Source organism: Aythya ferina, assembly GCF_964211825.1.
Source record: "Aythya ferina genome assembly, chromosome: 4".
In the NCBI taxonomy this organism is placed as follows: domain Eukaryota; kingdom Metazoa; phylum Chordata; class Aves; order Anseriformes; family Anatidae; genus Aythya; species Aythya ferina.
This window is the reverse complement of record NC_140300.1, coordinates 29,134,867-29,156,562: the sequence shown is the minus strand read 5'-3', so window position 1 is coordinate 29,156,562 and position 21,696 is coordinate 29,134,867. Positions and strand designations below refer to the sequence as shown.

At 40.7% G+C, this 21,696-nt stretch overlaps 2 protein-coding genes across 7 annotated transcripts in view; one reads left to right on the top strand and one right to left on the bottom strand.

The window, feature by feature from the left end:
• PAICS (phosphoribosylaminoimidazole carboxylase and phosphoribosylaminoimidazolesuccinocarboxamide synthase) overlaps positions 1-21,696 on the bottom strand; it is a 38,319-nt gene that overhangs the window by 2,393 nt on the left and 14,230 nt on the right. For all 6 annotated transcript variants that reach the window (XM_084517859.1, XM_084517858.1, XM_084517860.1 and 3 more), the window contains 12 exons: positions 21,001-21,084; positions 17,791-17,862; positions 16,741-17,142; positions 15,334-15,399; positions 13,953-14,137; positions 5,727-5,784; positions 5,049-5,246; positions 2,895-3,073; positions 2,133-2,312; positions 1,929-2,042; positions 1,041-1,124; positions 730-910 (listed from right to left, as the gene is read on the bottom strand). In XM_084517859.1, coding sequence (XP_084373985.1) covers positions 730-910; positions 1,041-1,124; positions 1,929-2,042; positions 2,133-2,312; positions 2,895-3,073; positions 5,049-5,246; positions 5,727-5,784; positions 13,953-14,137; positions 15,334-15,399; positions 16,741-17,142; positions 17,791-17,862; positions 21,001-21,084 — 1,803 coding nt within the window. The remainder of the gene's footprint in view (positions 1-729; positions 911-1,040; positions 1,125-1,928; positions 2,043-2,132; positions 2,313-2,894; positions 3,074-5,048; positions 5,247-5,726; positions 5,785-13,952; positions 14,138-15,333; positions 15,400-16,740; positions 17,143-17,790; positions 17,863-21,000; positions 21,085-21,696) is intronic.
• Positions 5,954-21,696, top strand: part of PPAT (phosphoribosyl pyrophosphate amidotransferase) — a 47,525-nt gene continuing 31,782 nt past the window's right edge. The window contains exon 1 of the mRNA XM_084517864.1: positions 5,954-6,322. Coding sequence (XP_084373990.1) covers positions 6,195-6,322 — 128 coding nt within the window. The 5' untranslated portion in view covers positions 5,954-6,194. The remainder of the gene's footprint in view (positions 6,323-21,696) is intronic.

Below are 21,696 nucleotides of genomic sequence, written 5' to 3'. Positions count from 1 at the left end.
TAAGGTCTTAACCAATTCACCTTTGAACAAGTGCCTTTTAACTGTAGTTACCACACCTGTACTGTCATTGAGTCTTTAACTGCTTCCCCTCATAGCTCATCTGTCAGTTTTTCCTCTGTAGGAAGTACACTACTCCTATAAGCATAAATAGTTAATTCTTCGCTCTTCTCTGGTAGCATATACACCTTTTTAAAGAGATGTCAAGTTTTCTTGGTAGAAATACAGATTTAAATCACATTTTTCTCATGGCATCTAAAATTATTAAGTGTATTTTCAATAAACAGGTAGGATGATGGCGGCAACATCTGCCCTGTAAGTAACATATAAAAACATTTAGTTGCTAGAGAAATCATCACTTCCCCATTTCAGAAATACACTTCCTGTAGCATCTTGCCACTGATGCTGGTATAAATATTATCAAGGCCTGGACAAAGCAGTTCAGGTACTGGGTTAAAAGCAGAGTTCAGGCTTTTGAGTAATGGAAGTTGTGTCTGGGCTGTGGGACAATGCATTATTCCATAATTGCTTAGTGCAGCCTATAACCTATCATTATGTAATTAGCAAATGAAGAAGTACATTGTAACAGCTTAGTCGTGTTTAACAAAATTTGGAAGAGACACCCACACAACTCCTTAAAATGACAAATAATTTTTGTTAGATTGTTTCAATCTAACTCTCAATATCATGTACAATCTGAAACTCAATCTAACTAATTTCTTTGGCATTTACCTTCGTATTCTGCTTTGATCCTCAGAGTTTCATCTGGCCCTTTGTGGGCAGAGGTTACTCTTAACTCACAAGGAATTCCAAAGGTTGCACATGCCTTCTTTATTTTTTCACAGTGACTGAGGTCAGAAGGGGATCCCATCAATACCACAACTCTACCTTGGCTCTTTGTTTTCAGAAGCAGCTATGGAGGAGAAGGGGGTAGGGGCAGGAGAAGGAAAAAGAGTCAGTAGGATTCTACATACATTGTTCATTAGAGGAGAAAACCAACTGACCAACCCGAAACCAAACACGAAAACCCCACACGTACATACCTCTACTCTTTCTGCAACCCATTCAAAGTTTCTCTTAACCATTTGCAGTGCTTCAGGAGTCACTTCTTTCAGGTCTCGATAGGACTGAAAAAAAAAAAAAAAAAAAGAACAAAAACAAGTGTGAAAATTGATGTTGTGCTTTGGGTACAAAAAGCACTCATTTTGCTATGGTAATTAAGAATACCCCAGCTGAAATATTGATGCCATTTCTAACAAGGAAGGAGAGACAATAATGGTAGTTACTTTAGAAGCTTTCTTCTGTAAGTCCTTTTCTTTGCATAGAATATGAAGTGGAAAGAGCCAAGTTTTTAATCATACCAAAGTAAGGGCTGAAATGGATGCAATTACTTCTTTTATACATGAACATGAAAGATGAAAGCAAGGAAGAACTAATGAACAACTACCTCAGTAAACAACCATCTATGTTATAATTCATAGCCATTTGTTAACATGGAAGGCTTTTAGCCACACCAAGTATCAAGGTTTTGCTAACTTCCCAACGGGTAAGCTTAAGAAAACATCCAACTAATTTATTTTTTAATTGGAATTAATTAATTTAAATAATGTAAAGTTGGAACTTGTAGTGACACGACAGCCTGCAGCAGCATTGCACTAGCCAGCCTAGGTTCTGCATGACATTACGGTGTACCTCACTTTAAGTAGATGAACAAAAAGCACAGAGCAATTCACTCTGACATGCTACTACATGATTCAGGTAAACAACTGAGTAGTTCTGTTTCCTGATTTAAGTTCAACAATAGAGTAATAACCCTGCTTCCTGCTATCCGGGAAAAAAAAAGCACTCCGAAAGCAGGTATTTAAGTGACTGTTTTACTTTTTTCTTTCTCCTTTCCAAATGACTTAGAAGATAAAAAGACTAAACATTACCTGTTTGTCCTTCTGCTGGCTTCTGTCTCCTGATGGCCACAGTCTCCATGAATCATTATCAATAACATCAGCAAGAACGATTTCTTTTGTCAAAATATTAACACCAAATTCAATCTAAAAAGACAACAAGAATCCTATCTTAGGAACTACTCAGTGATATCTTTCCTGTCAGAACAAGGATCATGAGAAGTCGTACTTGCATACCTTCAGGTCTACCAGAGTGCAGTTTTGGGGCTGCCATGATTTTTCCAGGATCTCAAAAATAGCTTGAGTAGAACGAGCCATAATATCCACTTCCGTCTGGCCAATAGTAAGTCCAGCAAAAGAGAATTTTGCTTCAATTAGCTGCTCTTCAGACCACTGTGGATCATTGTTGGCATCATCCTATTAAGAAAACCAAAACAGGTAAGAGCATGTAAGTTAAGTTTACTATAATGGAAAAATAACCATTAGAAGATAGTACATTTGGGCTTAAGATAAAAAAAGATATTGGCTCGTAACTAGAATTTTGTAATTAGTGCTTAAAAACAGAGAGCAGCATTAAACACACTTGTAACACTTTAACATTTTTCAAAACACTTCAAGTTTGGACAGCATTCCAAGAGCAAAAAAACAAGAAAACAAAAAAAAACCACAACAACAAACAAACCACAAAACACAAGCACTTTAGGTCATAGTTCACAAGACACAGCTCTTCCTGGGATATATCAGAAAGCATCTCCTTTCTATCCCATTTGGCTTGTTACTCTTTCATGCCCCCGTGAGCCAGTATTGCACTGTATGTGCTTTGGACCAAACAGCTCTTGGATGAGAATATGAGAAAGTTTCAAGATAGCGAGTGATACCACCAACCCTAAAAGAAGGTCAATTGCTAGTGCAACCTGCTATTCACCAGCATTTTTAGAAAGATGCTACAGAGTTTTTCTAGCTCTAAGTTTGATTAACACCGCAGGAGAGGAAACTTACCTTGAAAAACATCTCAATTTTGGGTGGGTAAAACTTATAGCCTTCTTTGACACCAGGGTTTCTTTTGAGGAAGGAGCCAGTAGCAATTCTTCTGCACACCCATTCGATCGGGATCATTTCACAGTGAGCTGCTATGAATGCTGTGTCACTGTGTTTTCTGACAAAAGCCGTTTTGATTCCTAAATATAAAGATTAGTTCCATTACTACGCAAACTCCACAACTGAAACAAGACTCAAAAGCATCTTTAAGTTTAAGCACAAACAAATCTTATTTTTCTCTGGACTTCAGGGATACACTGAATCTCTTCAAGGTATTTTAAGCCTAACAAGAAGGCTTCATTTTTGTCTTGCAAAAGGCCTTCACTGCCATTATTTTCCTACAGGTCAGTAGTTTGCCAGTTTTATCATGCCATGTTCACCTGTTGCTCAGGTCCTTCTGCTCTGGTCAGAAATCCAATTGCTGCAAATCCTTCCCTCATGATGGTTTGTTTTTAAAGCAAAAGTTAGCAGCAACAGTACCCAAATATACCCTCTGGTGGAAGATCTATGGACTGGAACATCGTACGGTGAAGGGCAATTGGAGTTAGCAAAAGACAGCAAAATAGAAGGTAGTTTTTGCTACTTCATTCACAAAAGAGGATGGGGCAAGGGAAAGAATGACTTAGTTTTTTTAATGAAAGGAAGGTCTAACATTTATGTAGGGCACTAGATCATTGTGATTTGTTGGACAACAGACATTAAGACTCAGCAATACATATAAATAAGAATCTCCTCCAGCATATCTTACATGATTTTAAGATACAAGAACATATTAAACATTGACAGCCAATTGGTGCCAATAGTCATTTTAAGTGTAACACAGCTCTTTTCTTATCTCACTCCTAGGGAAAGACAAATGTCAAACCCAACTGCATCTGCCAGAAAAAGAGAACGAAGGATCTGCAAACAATCACTTCAAGAAGTAGCTCTGTTCCATTCCACTTCCAGTGACAGTGGAAGAACCTAAAAATACAGTACTGAAATCACATCTTTAAAGTTTATTGTAAGGCCCTCAAGGACAATGATTAAAAGAAAGGAACTGCCTACCAAGTAACTTCTAAATCTAGGCATTAAATCCCCCTCATAGCTTTTTTTATTTACTACAGTTTTCAATTACTGCAGATGTGTGCTTTTGAAAGGCTGATGTTTGCTCTGCTCTAAGTGGGAGAGAAACTTTAACAGAAGCCTTTGTAAATCACTACCTTTGATAAAGTAGGTCAAGAAGAGTTGTGAAAAAAGCAAACAAACTATTTCTACAATAAGGCATGCATGTTATCTGAAATTTATGCCTGTCATATAACCAAACCAGGGCAGAACCCTACTTCTTTTGTCGCTTTAAACTGCAGCTACAATTTACTCTGTATACTTTTCCATAGCACCTGAAGCTACTGAGTGAAAGCCATTTAAGGGTCTTTGAGGCAGCTCCTTAGCATTTTGATTTCATGCTGCATATGTAGGGTATTAAAATTAGTAGCTTAATTATTGGCCATATAGAATTAGGCAAAGCCAAGTAATTCATTCCTTCTAAATTAGAACCGATACCTAAAGACTTCTTTGTACCATATCAACAACAAGCTTCCTAGGAAAGCCAGTGATTGAGGATCATACTGAACAACTTGATCAAGTCTTCTTTCTCCACCAATCCATTCACAAAAGGCCTTCACCTCCACCTGTCCTTGAAGAAATACTTGCATAGAAACAGAGGTAGATACAACTATACAGAAAGCTCCCTTCTCTCCCTCACATCTGAAACACACTGATTTTACTGTTTGACTGAGATCTATCAATTTATAACAGATAATACAGCTTTTAGAGCAACTGCTACTCAGCCGGGGCTTTGTAGCAGAGGGGAGGGTTAAGGGTATGTCCAGACAAACACGAAGAACTATAGTGGTGGATTAGGTTACTTCACATACTCTCATGGTCTAAACGACCAAGTCACCTACCCAGGTCTGTAGCACTAGAAGGAAAAAAGCCGAACTATGAAGTAACGAAAAAGAAAGACAAAACCGAAAGCATCACAGCCTCGAGGCAGGATAAATCAGTACAGAAGCATCAATGGCTTGCAACACCATCTCAATACGGAGGCATTTGTTCTGCCTTCAGAACACTTACCAGCTTCTTGGAGCAGCTGAAACACACAGCTCGTGGTTGTGTTGGAAATGGCAGCCTTCCCCTCCATTCGGTCCTTCCTGGCCGCGTTTCCCGCTGTTATTTGGTCTTTCGACTGCATCAGAACACATCCCGGGATATCTGGCAGCTCGTACACTTCTTTTGTTTTACCTTCGTTCACTTTTTTGCCAAGTTTCAGCTCTACAGAACAACAGAAAGAAGAATTTGAGATCGAAAGAGCTTTCTTATTCCTCACACCCGAGCAGCTCCGTGCCCAGCAGCATCCCCACTCCCACTGCAGGAGGCGCGGGCTAACTTTCCTCACGCGGCCGCTGCAAGCGCGTGGTGGCTACTTCTGCTACTTTTACTACTTTTCACCTAGTTATTTCTCTTTAAAACTACTTTTAAACCACGGGACTCGCGCTCTGAGGGGGAGCTCTCGCGCCTCGCCTCAGGGGCGCGGCGATCAGCGTGCACCCCCCCCCCCAATCAAAATAAATAAAATAAAGTAAAATAAAAATATATATTAAAAAAAAAAAAATTAGAAGTTTTGTGACGAAAAACTTTTACTTCACGCCGCCAGAGCCCACAGGCGGCAGCGCTACTCCCTCTCTCCCCAAACCACCACGACCACCAGCAGCCCCCGGCCGTTACCGGCCCCCTCAGCGCCTCGACGGTTACCTGAGCCGGCGGGGGCCATGGCGATGGCGATGGCGGCGGGAGCGGCGGCGGCAGGCACCTAGGGCACAGGACAGAGCCTTCAGCGCGCCCCGCCGGGCCTCGGCGCCGCGGTAAGAAGGGCCGCGAGAAGGGGCGGGCAGGCGGGGGGGCGGGCAGCGCTAATGGCCGCCACCCCGCGCCTCCTCTTGCTGTGCCCCCCCCACCACCCTCAATCCCCAGCCACCCCCCAGCCCTCCGCCCCCGTTCCCCCCCCGGCAGCCCCCGAGCACCCCGGCGGGGCAGGGGGCGGCGTGCGGGGCCGCAGCCCCCCCGCATGTAAATGAGGCAGGCGACGGCGGCCCCGCGCGGCGCTGTTGGCTGCGTGAGGCAGGGAGGGAGGAAGGGAGAGACGAGAGCGGGAGGGGAGCCGCCGCCGCCGCCGCCACACGCCGCTGCCCGGGGCTGGGTGCCCGGTTCCCCGCTGCCGCCATGGAGCTGGAGGAGCTGGGCATCCGCGAGGAGTGCGGCGTGTTCGGCTGCATCGCCTCCGGCGTGTGGCCCACCGAGCTGGACGTGCCCCATGTCATCACGCTGGGGCTGGTGGGGCTGCAGCACAGGTAAGGGGGCAGCGGGAGGAGGGGAGAAGGCGTGTGGGGAGAGATGGGGGACGGGGGGGTCCCTTCCTTCATCGGCGGCGGTCGGGCACAAGGAGCGGCGTGGCCGGGGCCCGTTCCCGCTCCGAGCCCCGCTGCCGTCCCGCGCTGGCGGCGAGGCCCTGCCGGAGATGCTGCTCGCACGCAGCCCCGCCGAGGGCCAGGGGAGGCTGCGAACGGAGCAGGGCGCTCAGAGCTGCGGGGCTCCCTCCTCGCAGCCACAAGTGGTGCGGGCTGGGAAAACTCGCCTGCCAGCCGGGAGCTTTAAGGCCCCGTCAACATCCGTGAGCGACTGTGGCGGCTGCGAAGTGGAGTTTTGGTTCTGCCCTCGCTTGGCGTTTCGGAGTTACGCTGTTGAGCGTACACCCATCGTACACCCGTCGCTATCTCGGCGCCAGCAAGGTCTGGCTGCCGCGTGGGAGCACATGCACGGCCACACGCACGTGGGGGCTTGGGCTCTGCACCCCAAACGCCTGTGTGGGAAGCCTCGCTTCACTTCACGTTGGAGGAAAGTGGGTGAAAACAGGCACATGCGTGAGTCTGGGGAGGTGGGCTGCTCTAGGCACACATGCACTGAAGAAGGGGGAAAAAAAAAAGTGGGGTTGGTCACTGTATTTTTGAGGTCACAGACATGTGAGGGTTGCTCCGAAGTTGTTTTGGACCAAGAGTATAAAATTGCTTACATTCAGGTTTTCTGCTTGTTACAGCCAAGTTTTAGATACTTTACCTGGCTAAATGGTGCATCCCTACATCACACTCAGGTACTAATGTCTCTTTGGATTGCAGCTGTATCATTCGTAAGCTACATATATTTGCCAGTGTCCGTCAAAATCACTTTTATTGGGAATGATAAAGCTACAGAATCCAAGGAATGAAGCCGGGTAATCAATTAAGGGTCTTATTTTAGGTTGAGCCACTTCTCTGTAAAGAGGCTGGAAAAAAAATCTGATCCCATTTATGCCTGCACAGTTACACTAGTGGACCTGGATGGAGTTCCTTAGCTGGAAATAAAATGACTGCTGTGTTTTTGATCATTTTGCAGCTTACTGTCTCAACTTTCACTGCAACCTGATTTCATGATTTTCAATACACAGTTTTTTTTCTCTTTTTTTTTTTTTTTCTGATGGGCACTTGACAAGTATATTTGATATCCATGAGTTCTTTAGTATCAAATGCCCCCTGAGGAGCCTTATTTGAGACAACTGTAGCCAGTAATGCTAATGTTGTGACTAAAGTGGAAGCAATTGGCAAGTTCTAAAAAATCACAGAATAAGTACCTAAAGGCATACATACACTACCTCTGATTTTGATTTCTTTAGTAACTCAGTAACTAAAAAAATCTAAGGGATGCTTAGAGACATAAACCTTATTGCATCTGTAAAATCAAACTTGTTTACTTTCACTGTGAAGTTAAACAGTCCGTTCAATTAGGTATACCTTTCAAACAGGCAATAAAATTCTACTAAATAGCTGAGATTTAAATGTTCCCATTTCCTTTAATGTTTCTCTCTAACCTCTTTGAATTTTCCCTTAGTGTAGTAAAAGGCGGTGGCATCCCTATCAGGAGGTAATACGGTAGCACCTGTTCTTGTTGGAACATCTCTTGAAAACCAGGATTAAGTTTTAGCATCAACTGTATCAGTAAATTACACTAAGCACATTCTTTTAAACTGAAAAGGTAAGAAGCATCTCTTTAACAGTATTCCTTTCAAGGTATGTAAATATGGGAGAGAAGCATGGTAGGTAAATAACAATGGATAGTCCCAAGCAGGCCCTGAGTGACCATCAGAAGTTTGGTTGTCCGCTAGAAAATAAAGTCCTTAGACCTCCCATTGAAATTAATAAGGATTTGTAGGTAATGACTACTGGCCTTAGATAGTCATAGTCATGATTCTTCTGTTGCTAATTAGTCCTGTGCAGTAAGTCAAATGTCAGAATTTGGCCCTTAATTCACCTCAGATTTTAGAAATTAGAATATTCAAGCATGGCAGTGCATTGAGCTGCATTCTTGAGATGACTGATCCACACAAAGTGGAGCAAGCTGTTGTGAACACATCGTAATTTCTAATCCTTGAAATCCTATCTGTATGCATAAACATAGAGTGCTTGTTACAAGCCACAAAAACATATGGCATGAATTCCTTGTGCTCTGTGTTCTGATACAGGCATTTGCAGCAATGTAAAAGGCTTTGCTTTTTGTGATAAATGGCCTGAAGAGCTGATAGGTTTTTTACAGCGTTAGAAAGATATTCAGGCGCTTTGGAGAGCTTTACTTCAGTGAGGATGTTTGCAACTGGAAGCTTGAAACTCAGTACACTGCATCAATCAAACAGAATATTTTAGCATGTATTTGAGTGGTTTTGTTTGTATCACTGAAACTATTCTGCATGAAGCCAGGTGTATTTGTAAGCTGGGTTCTGCAGTGGGCCCACAAGCAGACACACCAGGAAAGGCTGACTTAGAATCTCACTTTATTGTCATGCAAGTGACAACTTCTTAAAGCTTTTTCATTTTTTTTTTCTTTTTTCTTTTTTTAATTAAAAAACAGCTGCTCAGATGTCAAAGCCTAAATTCACACTCCTTTGTAGCAGAAGGCAGAATATGGCTTTTCATTGGCTTTTACTTAATAGTGGTGAACTGTGAATTAAAACAAAAAAAAAATATGTGTGTATTCCTACTAACAGTCCTTCCATGCACTAAGAACATTGTACCGATTTAACTTAAGGCCATTTGTTAGTGATTTTCATCTGGTTTTGACGCATTTTTATAGTTATGTTAGCAGTGAATTTCATTATGTTTGAAACTTTAAAGCCTTTAAAGCTAAAACCGTTATTCTGGGTTTAACATTAACAAAGTGGGTATTCTAAGTCATTTTACAAACTGTAAGCCGGGGAACAAAATCACTATAAAATCTACTGCCTGCCAAAATAAAGTCAAGGGATATTGGTAAGGAGAGGACTTTCTTGGGGGCGGTGAGGGAGGGAGGAGGAGTACTGCGAGTTACAAATCTATTAAACGTCATTTGAGTCCTTGACCAGGACAAATTTGCAACCTTAATCTTGGAACAAGTGTGACTCTTGTTAACTTTTTGCAAAATTCTTTGGAAAATATTTTTGGCAGTAATGCCATGTACTGAAACCTGCAATTCAGCTTTGTGCTGATTTTTTAATAAGATCTTTAAAAGGCCCTTTCTGTGCAGGTGGAAGTCTGGTTAAAACAGGGATTATTTCTCATCCCAGCTCAGCTGGGTCTATGTATGGGATTGGTGATGAGAAGCAAAGTAAAAGGAAAGGACACTTGGCAGGCATGCTTTTTTGATACCTTCCCTGTGACTGTCCGCTATTAAAACTCACACAACCATGCCAAAATAACCACCACTGTTGTAAGCTAGGCTTTTTACTTTGCTCTCTATCCAGTAGAATTGCTAGTTGTTCCCAATTAGCCACTCTTCTAAATATCTCCAGTCAGCGTAGCATATTGAATAGGATTATCTACCTTTTATATACAACCTCTTGGCTGCAAGACAGATTTTATAACAAATTTTTAGTAAGTTATTGGTATCCTGTCTCACTTGAGCAAATTAGACCAAATGGATGGAAATTTTCTGAGGATCACGGATATGCTGCAGGCAATGATCCTTATAATTTGGTGTGTAACCTTTTCTTTTCATCTTAAGAACCCAGTATGGGTTTAGCAAATCCTCCATCCCCAGATGCAAAAGCAGCAGTTAATGTTTTAACTGTCTAAACGCCAAATGTTGTAATTAATCATACTTGTATATACATTCCCTATGGAATACACTGGGTAAAATGTTTGTGCAGCTAATAACTTGAGCCTGTATGGGGTTTTACCAGCACATTTGTGCTGTACATGCTGGTAAAAGATTCTCCAGTACTTTCAGAGACTCTTACTGCATGTAGCTAATAGTAACACTTTATAGTACTGGTATAGTACAGGTAGTACTGGTTTAAGTTTATAGGCTGTTCTGTGCTGCTAGGTGCTGACAGCCCAGTTTAAGTAGACACCACACCGCTCACTACTGCAGGAAGGGAAATGAGTGAGGCATTTGGCTCACTTTCGACTGTGCTGAGCTCTTAACATCCGTTACAGCTGTTACAGCTTTTACGTACTTTCCTGCATGGCGATTTCCTGAAAGTGAAGACAAACCAGACTTAGATTCTAACCAAGTTCCAATCCCTGGAGTATAATGTGTATTTCACAAAATGCAGTCCAGCCTTAGCTCTTATCTCTGGATGTGGAATTACGAATTGGAATAAGATAACATAAGGAGGGGGAAAACCAGCAGAGAAGTGGTACTAAAAGGTGTATTTAAAGAGGATGTTTCAGAAATAATAGCTATTACATTTATTGTGGCCAACAGAGTTTAATTCTGTCATGTTAACCTAGCTGTGGAGTGGGGATTAGACTTAACTGAAGTCAATTTGAAGAAAAATTAAGTCATCCATGTAGGCGTGATACAGCTCTTGAGTTATTTTCACAGGATTGCTTTTTGTTGCCTTGTCTGCCCATCCCTTAAATTTGAGCCTGATGCATGGCGTGAGGGTTGTACACAGCACAGGAGGTTGGTTCCTGATGGGTGCTGTAGGCCAAATAAACTGTCCTGGCTGCTCTTTTTGCCATGTCTCTCACTCCCTTTTCTTGAACTTTAAAATAAACAAAAAAAACAGGGGTGTTCTAACTTGTTATTAAGTTAGAACTTAAATAAGTTGTGGATAACCATTTGAGCACATGAGTGCTGGTGCCAATGCAACAGACACCATCTGCAGAAGAGTGGGAGTGTGGAGGGAGTGCTTTTAAGCCAACAGTGATGACTGCGTTCCTGGACTCCAGGAATGCAAGTACCTCTCTGCTCAGTGAAGCCCATTCTCCAGGCATTTGGCCCAAATACAGTTTGGGCTACTGGGAAATAAACTAAATGAGGCATTCAGGGGACTTTCCAGGGTAATAGCCCTATCAAAGACATGTAAAGGGACCCATTCATCTCAGTGAATAAGTGTGCTTTAGAGGTGAATGGAATATAGATCGGAGTGGTGATTTTTCCGTTTATCTGCTACACCTCAAAAATGTCAGTATCCTCCTTGGCAAACTGGGGAGGAGACGGAGATATGTCCTTAATCTGAATGGCCCCCTGCTAATAGTGCAGATATTTGTGGAGGAGAGAGAAAAACAAAGGGTTTTTCATAGGATCGCTGCTGTTCCCATCATTACTTTATGTTGGTTTGGATATTTAAGCTGGATCATTTCCATGATGTAATTTATACTAGATTCTCAGGAACAGTTGTATGGAAACAACCTAGTCTGGCTTAACTGCTTAAAAGGAACCATATTGTGGTTCTTTTCAGATTCTTTGAGTCTTACTGTAGTGTTCTCACACATAACAGTGTCAGATATGTCCCAAGTTGCATTTAACTTGCCTTTGTGCATGCCTAGGCTAAATATTGTGTGACTGTAACATGTTTATAGAGTAGAGCCTCAGCACAAGTTCAAGTAAATGTAAAAATACTCTGGAAGGATGAGTTGGCTTAACTAAATGCTGTATTTGAAGGGACTTTTTTGAGAAATATTTTATTTTAGTGATACTAGATTTAGCCCATTGGCACCACCCCAAAAGATACTGTCAAAGGCAGCAGACAATAGCTCTAGACAACTGGAATTCTGAATGCAACCTTCATGTTATTTTGTCCCTAAGCAGTAAGTGGTTTGTGGGGGATCCAGCAGGAATAAAGAGATTTTCATGTTGCAATGAGTTATCAAGTGGCAGTTGGTTTATGCAACTTCAGCCTTGCACTCAGGGAATGGAGTACAGTTATCTTAAAAACTTCATTTAAATCTGAATTGATCTCAACTGTTTACATAACCTGGAGTGAATTAGAATGGGAACACATTTTTTTCTGGCCCCTTCCACAGAAGGACTAACCTGTGATTTTAGTGCTGCTAGGAATGGGAAGCTCTTCAGCTAGCTCAGCATATTCTAGGACACCTGATCACGAAGCAGGGACAGGGACAGATTCCTTGTCCTGCCAAAGGTTGCAGTTCTATATGCAAGTAATATAATAGATGTAAGTTCAAGGATGTGTCTTTAAACCAATGCAATTGTAAAGGAAAGAAAAAAGGAAAGGTTTTTGTTGTTGTTTTTTAGCTAACTGTGATTAGTATTACAATTGTCTCATTATAAGCTAAAGATTTTTACATTTACATTGGTTTACACTAAGAAACCAATGTAAATGTGAAAAATGGTCACTAAGTATACACTGGCACGACTTAGACATTTATACAGTGACAGACTTGTCTGTCACTCTATAAATGAAAGTGATCAAAAATTATGATTTTCTAGGGATATATCTCTGACTTCTCGGAATTGTTTTTAAAGTGTTAGTCAAATAACAGATCAAGTCTACCATTGTAGAAAGGTAATCAGTATAATTTGAAGATAACTAATACCTTCATATAATCTCTCATAAAAGAATTAACAAGAAAATAAGTAACCACAGAACGGGAAACAAAGCACTAGATCCACTAAGATCTTTGTGTAAAATTTAGTGAAGAGGGATTGGGTGGAATTTAGGCCCCTGGGTATTTAAAAAACAGAACACAACTGGTTGCTGCTGCTTCTGCAATGAGAACTTGACTGTTTGACTTCACTTGAGTCTGTGTGTGTGCCCAGAACTAACCTAGCTTTGGCAGGGCTATGCAGGTCTATGCACAAACATGACAGATCCACAAATGAGTTGTTCTTCTGCTTGAATACACTCAGAGGAAAGCCTTGCAAATGCATGCCTTGCAGGCAGGATAGGCTGTAAAGTACTCGCTTACGCAACCACAAAGTATTGGTTAGTAGGTTTCTGCAGGGTTACTTAATGGTGTTTGTCATTTATCATCTCCCTGCACAGTGTCTATGTTTTTTCTGCTTCATTTGGTTGGTTACTGGACAGGGCAGATCCCTTACAACAAGGACCAGAACCCATATCTGCCCCTTCTAGGTGGGTACCAACTTTCTGGCTCACTGAATTCTCCAGTTCATTACTGCACAGCACCATACCCTCTGCAGGCAGACAGGGATGGTTCCCTACCTTAGCAGGTGACAAGATTAGCAGGGTAAAAGGAATTAAGGGTTATTTTTTTCCCCACCTAGCCTTGCCTAACCAAAAAGAAAATCTCTGTTCACTTAACAGTTCACTTAATTGCAGAGGACTAATTTGCTAGAATGGTTAGACATAGTAATTGAACATGATAGGTTGAAATTTTAAGTGTAGATGTTTTCTTTGATCAGTCAAAGTGAATTTTTCTTTCAATTAACCCTGTCATTTGTGTAATGTAGGTGACCCAAGGCATTAGGAAGAAGTTACATAATTTATTAGACTAACTGATGCCACTTCTAAAAGTTCATTGTTAAAGATTATGATGGAAACTCATACCTTTTTTTTAGTTCAGATGACTGAAGATGAATAAATTAAAGGGGAGCAACCATGTACTCATGTGGGTGACCTACTCTCATAAATAAGTCTATTTAATTTCTTACCATCTGAGAGAATCGTTTTGCATGCTAATTTGTTAGAAAGTTCATTAAACCAACCTGTTGTATGGCTGATGGATCAGCATACAGCTGAGTTCTGTTGAGGTCTTGCATTTCTTCCTGCTTACAAAGCCTTTCTAACAGTAACTTTTTGCCTTCTGTGTGCACTCTCTCTGTTAACAGTTTTTGAAACTGGAGTATGGTGTTTTCAGAAGCACTTTTCTTAAGTGGAACAGGTGACATCTCTGTGAACAAAGCAAAGTATGTACTTAGAGTGTACAAGTCAATGAACCGCTGACTGAAGTCTAGCACATGCTACATTTCCCTAATGCTGTCCTTCTATTACCCTCTTTTGGCAGGCATTGTCTGGTGTTGTGTAAGGGGTCATTGTATAATGACCAGTAGGAATGAAGTAGACCTTGTAAAAATCATTCTGGCTGCTCTCTCATATTTGAACTCTCAAGCTTTGCCTAACTACCGCCTTCTGCAAGACACAGCTAATTGACAATAGAAGAAATAATACTTAATTACATAGAGTTAGTGCTGTTAATGCAATTTCTAACAATGTAATGAACAGAAATGGTGTAGTGTTTGGATCTGTTTGTGTTCATCTGTCTACAGACAAGATGTAATTTTAGTATTAAAAGTAAGGGGGAGTCTCCTAAAAACTAACTTTGTTATCCATCATTTTTGGACTTTTGATTATTTAGGGCCTGCCAATTGTATTAGGAACAAGAGTAGTTCATGACCTTTCCTCTCAAACTGCATACATATTTCTGTCCATTCCTTCATTTTTCTTTCAGTGATTCTTTAACATACCATTGCTTTGATAATAGATCTTAACGTATTTTTCTCTTCTGCAGTTTTAAGGACATAATTTCTATCATTTACTGACACATGGTATAATATGAAGAAATCACAACCATGACTGTGATACTGTCCATATTTTCCTCTGAGTAACACAGATTATTAAACAGCGTCTTCCTTTTAAAATCTGTTAATGTTTTTCTTACGTTTGACTCTCATAAATTAAAGAATTATTTCTTTAATATATATCGATATATATAATGGATATATAATACTTATCCAGGTTGAATGGGGCCTTGGCCAACCTGATCTAGTGGGTGGCATCCCTGCCTATGGCAGGGGGTTTGGAACTAGGTGATCTTTGAGGTTCCTTCCAACCCGAGCCGTTCTATGATTTCCCGATGCCTCCCTCATTTTTATTTATTTTTTATCAGGAATGAGGATTCAAATAAACAAATTGCCTTAGGCCCACATTTTAATCTGGAGGTCTCTTTTGCAGATTGTTAATAGTGCAAGAACAATGTTAGTTTGGAGGCTGGTGTTAAGTTATAGGATTTTTTTAAACTGTAAACTAGTGTATGGCATCCAATTTAACAGTAATGTGTAGATGCTTTAAAAAGTCAGAGGCTCTTACCATCATTCCATGTTTTTCTCTTGATACCCAAGGATCCTGTGTTTGCTGTAACATCTCCAACTGAAACTTAAAAGAGAGAGGCAAGGTGACTAAGTATCTTGCAGAGATTCTAAAAGCATAGTCAGTCACAAACCAAAATGCTTTATCCTGCAAAAGCAAATGCATTGCAACAACTGACTTGGAGCAGTAGGAATCTTCTAGAGAAGTTAGGTGCTGGACTGGCATGCAGTCAGGGTGGAGACACATACGTTTGCTTGACAGATGCCTCAGGCAAGCTAATAATTAAAGCCTCTTTTATGAAAGGTTATTGTTTTCCCATATCCTGCCTGCATCAGCATTCACAGCACAGATAGCACAGCCCTTTTCTGGCATGCTAAAATGTAAAGCAGCCATGTCAGCTCAAATATTCTTGGTGTTGAAAAATTCCATTTACAGGGAGAAATGAGCCCTAATATCTTGTTTCTGGATTTGGAAGAAAAGGGATGTCTTAAGAATGTCATCTAGCATAAGAATGAGGTAGGTGGGAAGCAGCGGTGTCATCTCATGGCCACCAGCCTCACCCAATGGCACTACTGTAGGGTGCTGCTGGACACTGTGTTATGGCTCTGATTCACAAGTAAGGACAGCTGCCTCAAGGATTGCTCCAGCAGCTTCTGCTCAAGCTGTCCATCTGACCTCTGCTGCTGAACTGGTTCAAGTCCTCAACTACTGTTTGTGGCATTGGTAATTATTATCTGGTGTGTTTAGAAAAACCAGAATTAGACCTGGTTTACCATAATTCACTGAGCTGTATGCTGCATTATGCTGCATATATATGCTGCAGTGGTACAGTTGCTTCTACACGAGTGTCTGATCCACCTGACGACTCCTCTGGCTCTCAGGAGCAGCTGCCTCTGCTCCAGGCAGATTATAATTACAAGTGCTCAAATACACATTACAGGCCTGGATTTTTTCCTCTATTGACTGTGGTGTGAATTTAATTAATGAACTTTGCTTTTTTGAAGTCCTTGCACTTGGCTTGACTGTTACACAGTTCTAATTGGTATGAGCTTGCAGCTCTGTATCAGTCATGCTTTACATGCCTGTTGGATCACCTCTAAGGCCTGTCTTGTTTCTCTAGCACCATTTTACCATATCTCACTTAGTCTTCCAAAAGCACAAAGACTTCCTAATAACATCGAGCATGTTGCGTGTTTTTACTTTTTGTTATTTTTCTCACTTCTAAACTCCTCCAAAGACCGCTGCTGTCCTCTGAGCATTGCCTGTCTGACCATGCAGATAGAGGTTCTGCAGTTATTTTCCCTCCCTCCTCATTTCAGCCTTGTATTTCACCCCAGGACCATGGGTCATCCAGGCAACTTTAAATTTTGTTTTAATCGCTTTATCTCATTACTGAGATTTTAGTACCTGATAAGAGGCTTGAACTTTCATATCGCCAGCTTGATGGTACTAGAGGCTGTCTTTTTAAGATATCATCAATTTCTTCATAAAATCTCATTTTTCTCCTGGGATTACCAAGGTGCTCATTTTCTTTCTGTAGTGCACGGTATTCATATTTTAGGTTCTTGTACTTTGTGCGACATTGTTTCCAGTCTCTGTCTATTCCACGTTTCATTAACCTTCTGGCAATTTCCTCAAATATTTCTTTATTTCTCGTGGCCCCTTCAAGCATTTGCTGTATCTTTTCATCTGACCATATGTTTATCAGAGCTCTGACTTCATTATCGCTCCAGTGTCTTCCTGCTCCAGTATCATTAATTGTAATAACTTTAAAGTGATTTCGTGCTTCTTCCAAGGGAATATGATTATCTGAAAATATAATGAAACAACTGAGTATTGCTGAGTATACATATATTAAAGTGTAATTGTAGCTAATGATTAAGTAACAAGCTGAAGGATTAATTTATGTTTATAATAATCTCTAGTTACAAAAATCTTCTAATTTTACAATATTAATATCCACTTGTGCTTACATTTCTCTTAAGTATGCAAAATACATAATCTCCTGTCTCCGGAAGCCATCTAAAATTCCACATTTTATCAGCGTAACTTTTCTTGCTGTAACTTTCTTCAAATTCAAGACATGTCAGGGTGCTACATACAGGACAGCAATAGGCTTTAAGCATTAGAAGCAACGTTGTATCAGCAGTAATAAGAAATGGCTTTCCAGGGTCAAATTAGAATGACAAGAAGAAATAGCATGCAAATGAAAATGTTTCCATGGTTTTGATACAAGAAAAAATCCTAAAATCTTACTATCTAAGTATTTAGAAGGAGGCTGATGCTGCTCTTAGTCAGTCTGAAGTTAATTTTTAGGTTTAGTGGTAACGCCATACTGGAGTCAAAAGCAGATAAAGTTAGAGCCATGTTTACAGCAGAGATTTGGTTGCTCCAGCTTTGTACAGAAATTCCAGTGCAACTTGCTTTCAGAATAAATGCATGGAAATGAATACTCACCTGTCCCAACTATCCGTTTTGCTACTGGCGTACAAGATCTGTCTTCTGAGGTAGTGCTTATAGAATCATCATCTATAGAAACATGCATGTTTAAATAAAAGGGATTTGGGGAAATAAATTGTTAATATTATTCCCATCTTCTGCAGGTAACACCTATCTTTGATTAAAAATGTCATAATCCATTACTCAGAGGGTTGCAAGTTTTCTGCCACTTGCCTCTCTATTTATTAGCATACCTCATAAGCTTTATCTTTCTTCCTGCCCCCACATTCCTCAAAGGTAGCTGTGGATGCTGCACAGAAGATTAAAATACCTGACTGAGCACGTAGGCGTACGTGGCAGGTTTGCATCTCACATGTAAGTAGATTTGCATAACATGTTTGTGCACATTGACTGGCACGGGTGTGCCGTCCATCGATGGGGTGCCATTTGTAAGGGCATGCTCCTGGGGATTCCCTCACACCCAGTAGGGCTCAAACTGCCACGCCTTCCCTGGCAGAGTCATTCATGCTCCCTGGCCGTTGCCACAAAATGAGCAGGGACTGCTCCAGAAGTCCTGCTCCCAAGTTTGGGAACTGCAGATTCAGTTGTGATTAGGAGGAGCGTCAGGCACGGGCACCTTTACGCAGACCTGCATGCAGTGGCATTGCCAAAGTTTCATTTCATACTGCTGAGCGGGGGGCTTCTGCCACAGAAAAGTGGTTTTGAGTCCATTTTACTAAGCTACAGTAGTAGGTTTCAAGTCTGAGGTGCATCTATCCCTGATTCCAGAAAGGAGACAAGGAGTTGATGCACCGTTTTGTGGGGCAAGTTGCAAGCTTTTGCCTCCAGTTAGGAGGTAACCATGTTTGTTTATTTTGAAGTGAAAGGCTAGCCTCTGATAGGGAGCTGATGTGATGGAGATAACAGAAGCAGTAGAAAAATTGGAAAGTAAACAATTTGTTAAAACTTTTGTGGAAATCTTATTGCCTAAATTGCACTTTCTACATGCAGGGATGGCTCAATCGGAAACTATTCTATACAGCTTAAATGACAAAGCAGGGATTACATGAGAAGTATTTATTATTCTACCCACATCAGAGCTCTCTTCAAAATTTCATTGCTAACAGGATAGAGACATCATTCTGTTCTTTTTCTACATGTCTACATGCCATTTTTGTCCTCCTTGGCAAAACTGAGGCTACAAGAGCTTTGCACTTTCACAGCATAAAAACTACAGCTTCAAAAATAAAACTGGTTGGACAGGAGCCCTCCGAGTTCTTGAAGCCATCTATGGACATCAAAACCTATCTCTGCTGACTCTGGGCTTGCTTTCTCATGCTTGGACTTCTTTGAGGCTGCAAGTTCAATTTGTGAGGTATTACTTGTTGTGTTGGGAGGGGGAGAAAGATTAGTTCTTACAGTTTCAGTGGGGGATATCACAGACCTAGTATGTTCAACGAAGTTTTCAGGAAATGGTAGAAATATTCCTTATATGTTTGAAAAACTGAGTGGATGGTTTAGATACTTAGAAATAAGAGATTGTTGGTAAATTAGTGTTCATTTGATGTACTTTCTATAATGGTGCTTGCTAATTTATGCAGAATAGTATTTGGAAATCGTATTTTCTTTATGACGTGCTTTATCTTAAATATTTGGTACATATTTTTCACGAACCATATGCAGGAATTAATGTCACACCTATGGAAAACTTAGAATCAGAAATTACATTTTTATAATCGTAAAATCATCGGGGTGCTAACAGAAAAAAAGTTTTCATAAAGATCTATTTCATAATTAGTTTTCCCCATAACTCTTAACAAAATTCTTGCATCTGCAGCTTTTGGAAATACAGATTTGAACCAGAAGGGAGCAATAGTTCTGATCCTAGGCTCTCGAGTGATTTGTTTGTTTGTTTGTTTTGGTTTTTTGAATTATGGTCCAAAAACCATGGCTTTCCCTTCATCAGGTGTTCATTCTCTCAATCATGCTTCTTCTCTGATCTTTCTGCCTTTGGCAGTGGCATTTGTGTACTGCTGACCAGGGTGACTGCTATCCTCAGATGGATATTATGTGACAAAACCAGGGAAAATTTGGATGTGTAAGGCAGTCAGTTGATTTGCATGACATTTATTCTGTCACTGTGTATGAACTCTTCTTTGCATTGGTGTGACCTTGCTATGTCTCTGAGCTTTCAGGGACACAGTCTCACTTTATCCTTAATGGAATTTGTGTTTTCTGTGTCATTGCTGTGATTACTCTGATATTGTCCTCAGTGTCATACTCCTTTACAGTTATCTTCCATAATCAAAACCAGCCTATGTAAACAGTTCTAAAAACTGTGCTGGACAGGGAGTCTGAACACCCAACTTTAAATAACACAATTGCCAAAAAGATAGCACCTTGCCTGCATCACAGAAATACTGATGCAAACAATAGAGATATTCTTATGGTAGAAACTTTAAGGGTAAAAGGGCAAAGAATTTGTCATTCACAGAATCATTATAGGAGAATTTTTTATTCCTTCCACTAACTTCTGAGTATAAACAGTAATACCATAAGAGTATAATTTGATCCAGGATGTAAGGCCAATAGATTTCAACGTCATTGTTATTTCCTCTAATGCCTTTTTTTCATGACCATCCACGGTTTCTATGTTCAGTTATTCCAGAAGATTATTATCCCTAGTGTATTCTAATGTCAATTCTAAACGATTTTAGTAAAACAAATTTCCTGAATACTTGTCATTGAACGTACAACTTCTGCATATTGCTGAGGCTCTGATTTCAGTTTTATATGTAAAATAATGCAGAATATTTATGGTAATTGTTGGATAGTGAATAGTCTGAAATTAAATGAACTGTCATGAAATAGTTTGAAAGACAGACAAGGCATAAAGTGTTCAGTGTTTACAAGACAGCTATTTAGTCTTCCAGTTCATCCTCTCTAGTAGATTTGTATGAAAAAGAACAGTATTTTTGTCACAATGAAATTCATATTTATCACATCTAGCAAAATAGGAAGTATGTTGTCAGGAGAAATAAGATCTTTTTATCAATAAGGGGAAGGAGAGGCTTACACATTCTTTACACTATGAAATCAAACAAAACCAGATTTTATAACCTAGAACTAGCTTAAGTATAATGTGTGAGAGTAAGATAAAAATCTTAGGAATCTGCAGTTCCCAGTAGAGTGTGCTGTTACAACCATCAGGCTACAATCTTCACCTACCTATGTCAATTGTCTCCTTCTTTATTTGTGTAGCTTCCAGAGCTGCCAAGGAGGAATTGTTGAAGTCCTCATCTTCAAGGATTTCTGCACCAAAAGAATTAGAACTCTTATTAAGTAAATAGGCCTTAAGTTCATAGTATCATAGAATGGTTTGTATTGGATGGGACCTAAAGGATTATCTAATTCCAGCCCCGCTGCCATGGGCAGGGATGCCACCCACTCGATCAGGTTGCTCAAAGCCCCAGCCAGCTTGGCCTTAAACATTTCCAGGGATGGGGCATCTACAACATTCCTAAATTGTATCCGTAGGATCACTGACTTGAGAATGTCCGTAACAATAACGATTGTTAGAGATTTCACCTCCAAATAAATGAAAACTGTCACTTTCTGCAACAGTGGGCTTACGAGCCTAGTGTAAGCAATTATAAAATAAATCCAGAAGACCATGTAACAACTGCTCAGCATAAGGTTATGGATGGAAAGTGCACACTCCTTAAGGTATTAAAACCTGGATTAGAATTAGCTGAATTGTTCTCTGATCATGGTTGTAAGATGGTTCACGTAGTAAGAGGTGAACCTGTTTGCGTTAGAACAGGGAAGATGGTGACTTTCACAAGGGCTTCAATGCACACTGAAATTATTGCAGGGCTCTCAGGTGACTGACGTTAGGAGTCACGGAATTAGCCCCAGCTGGAG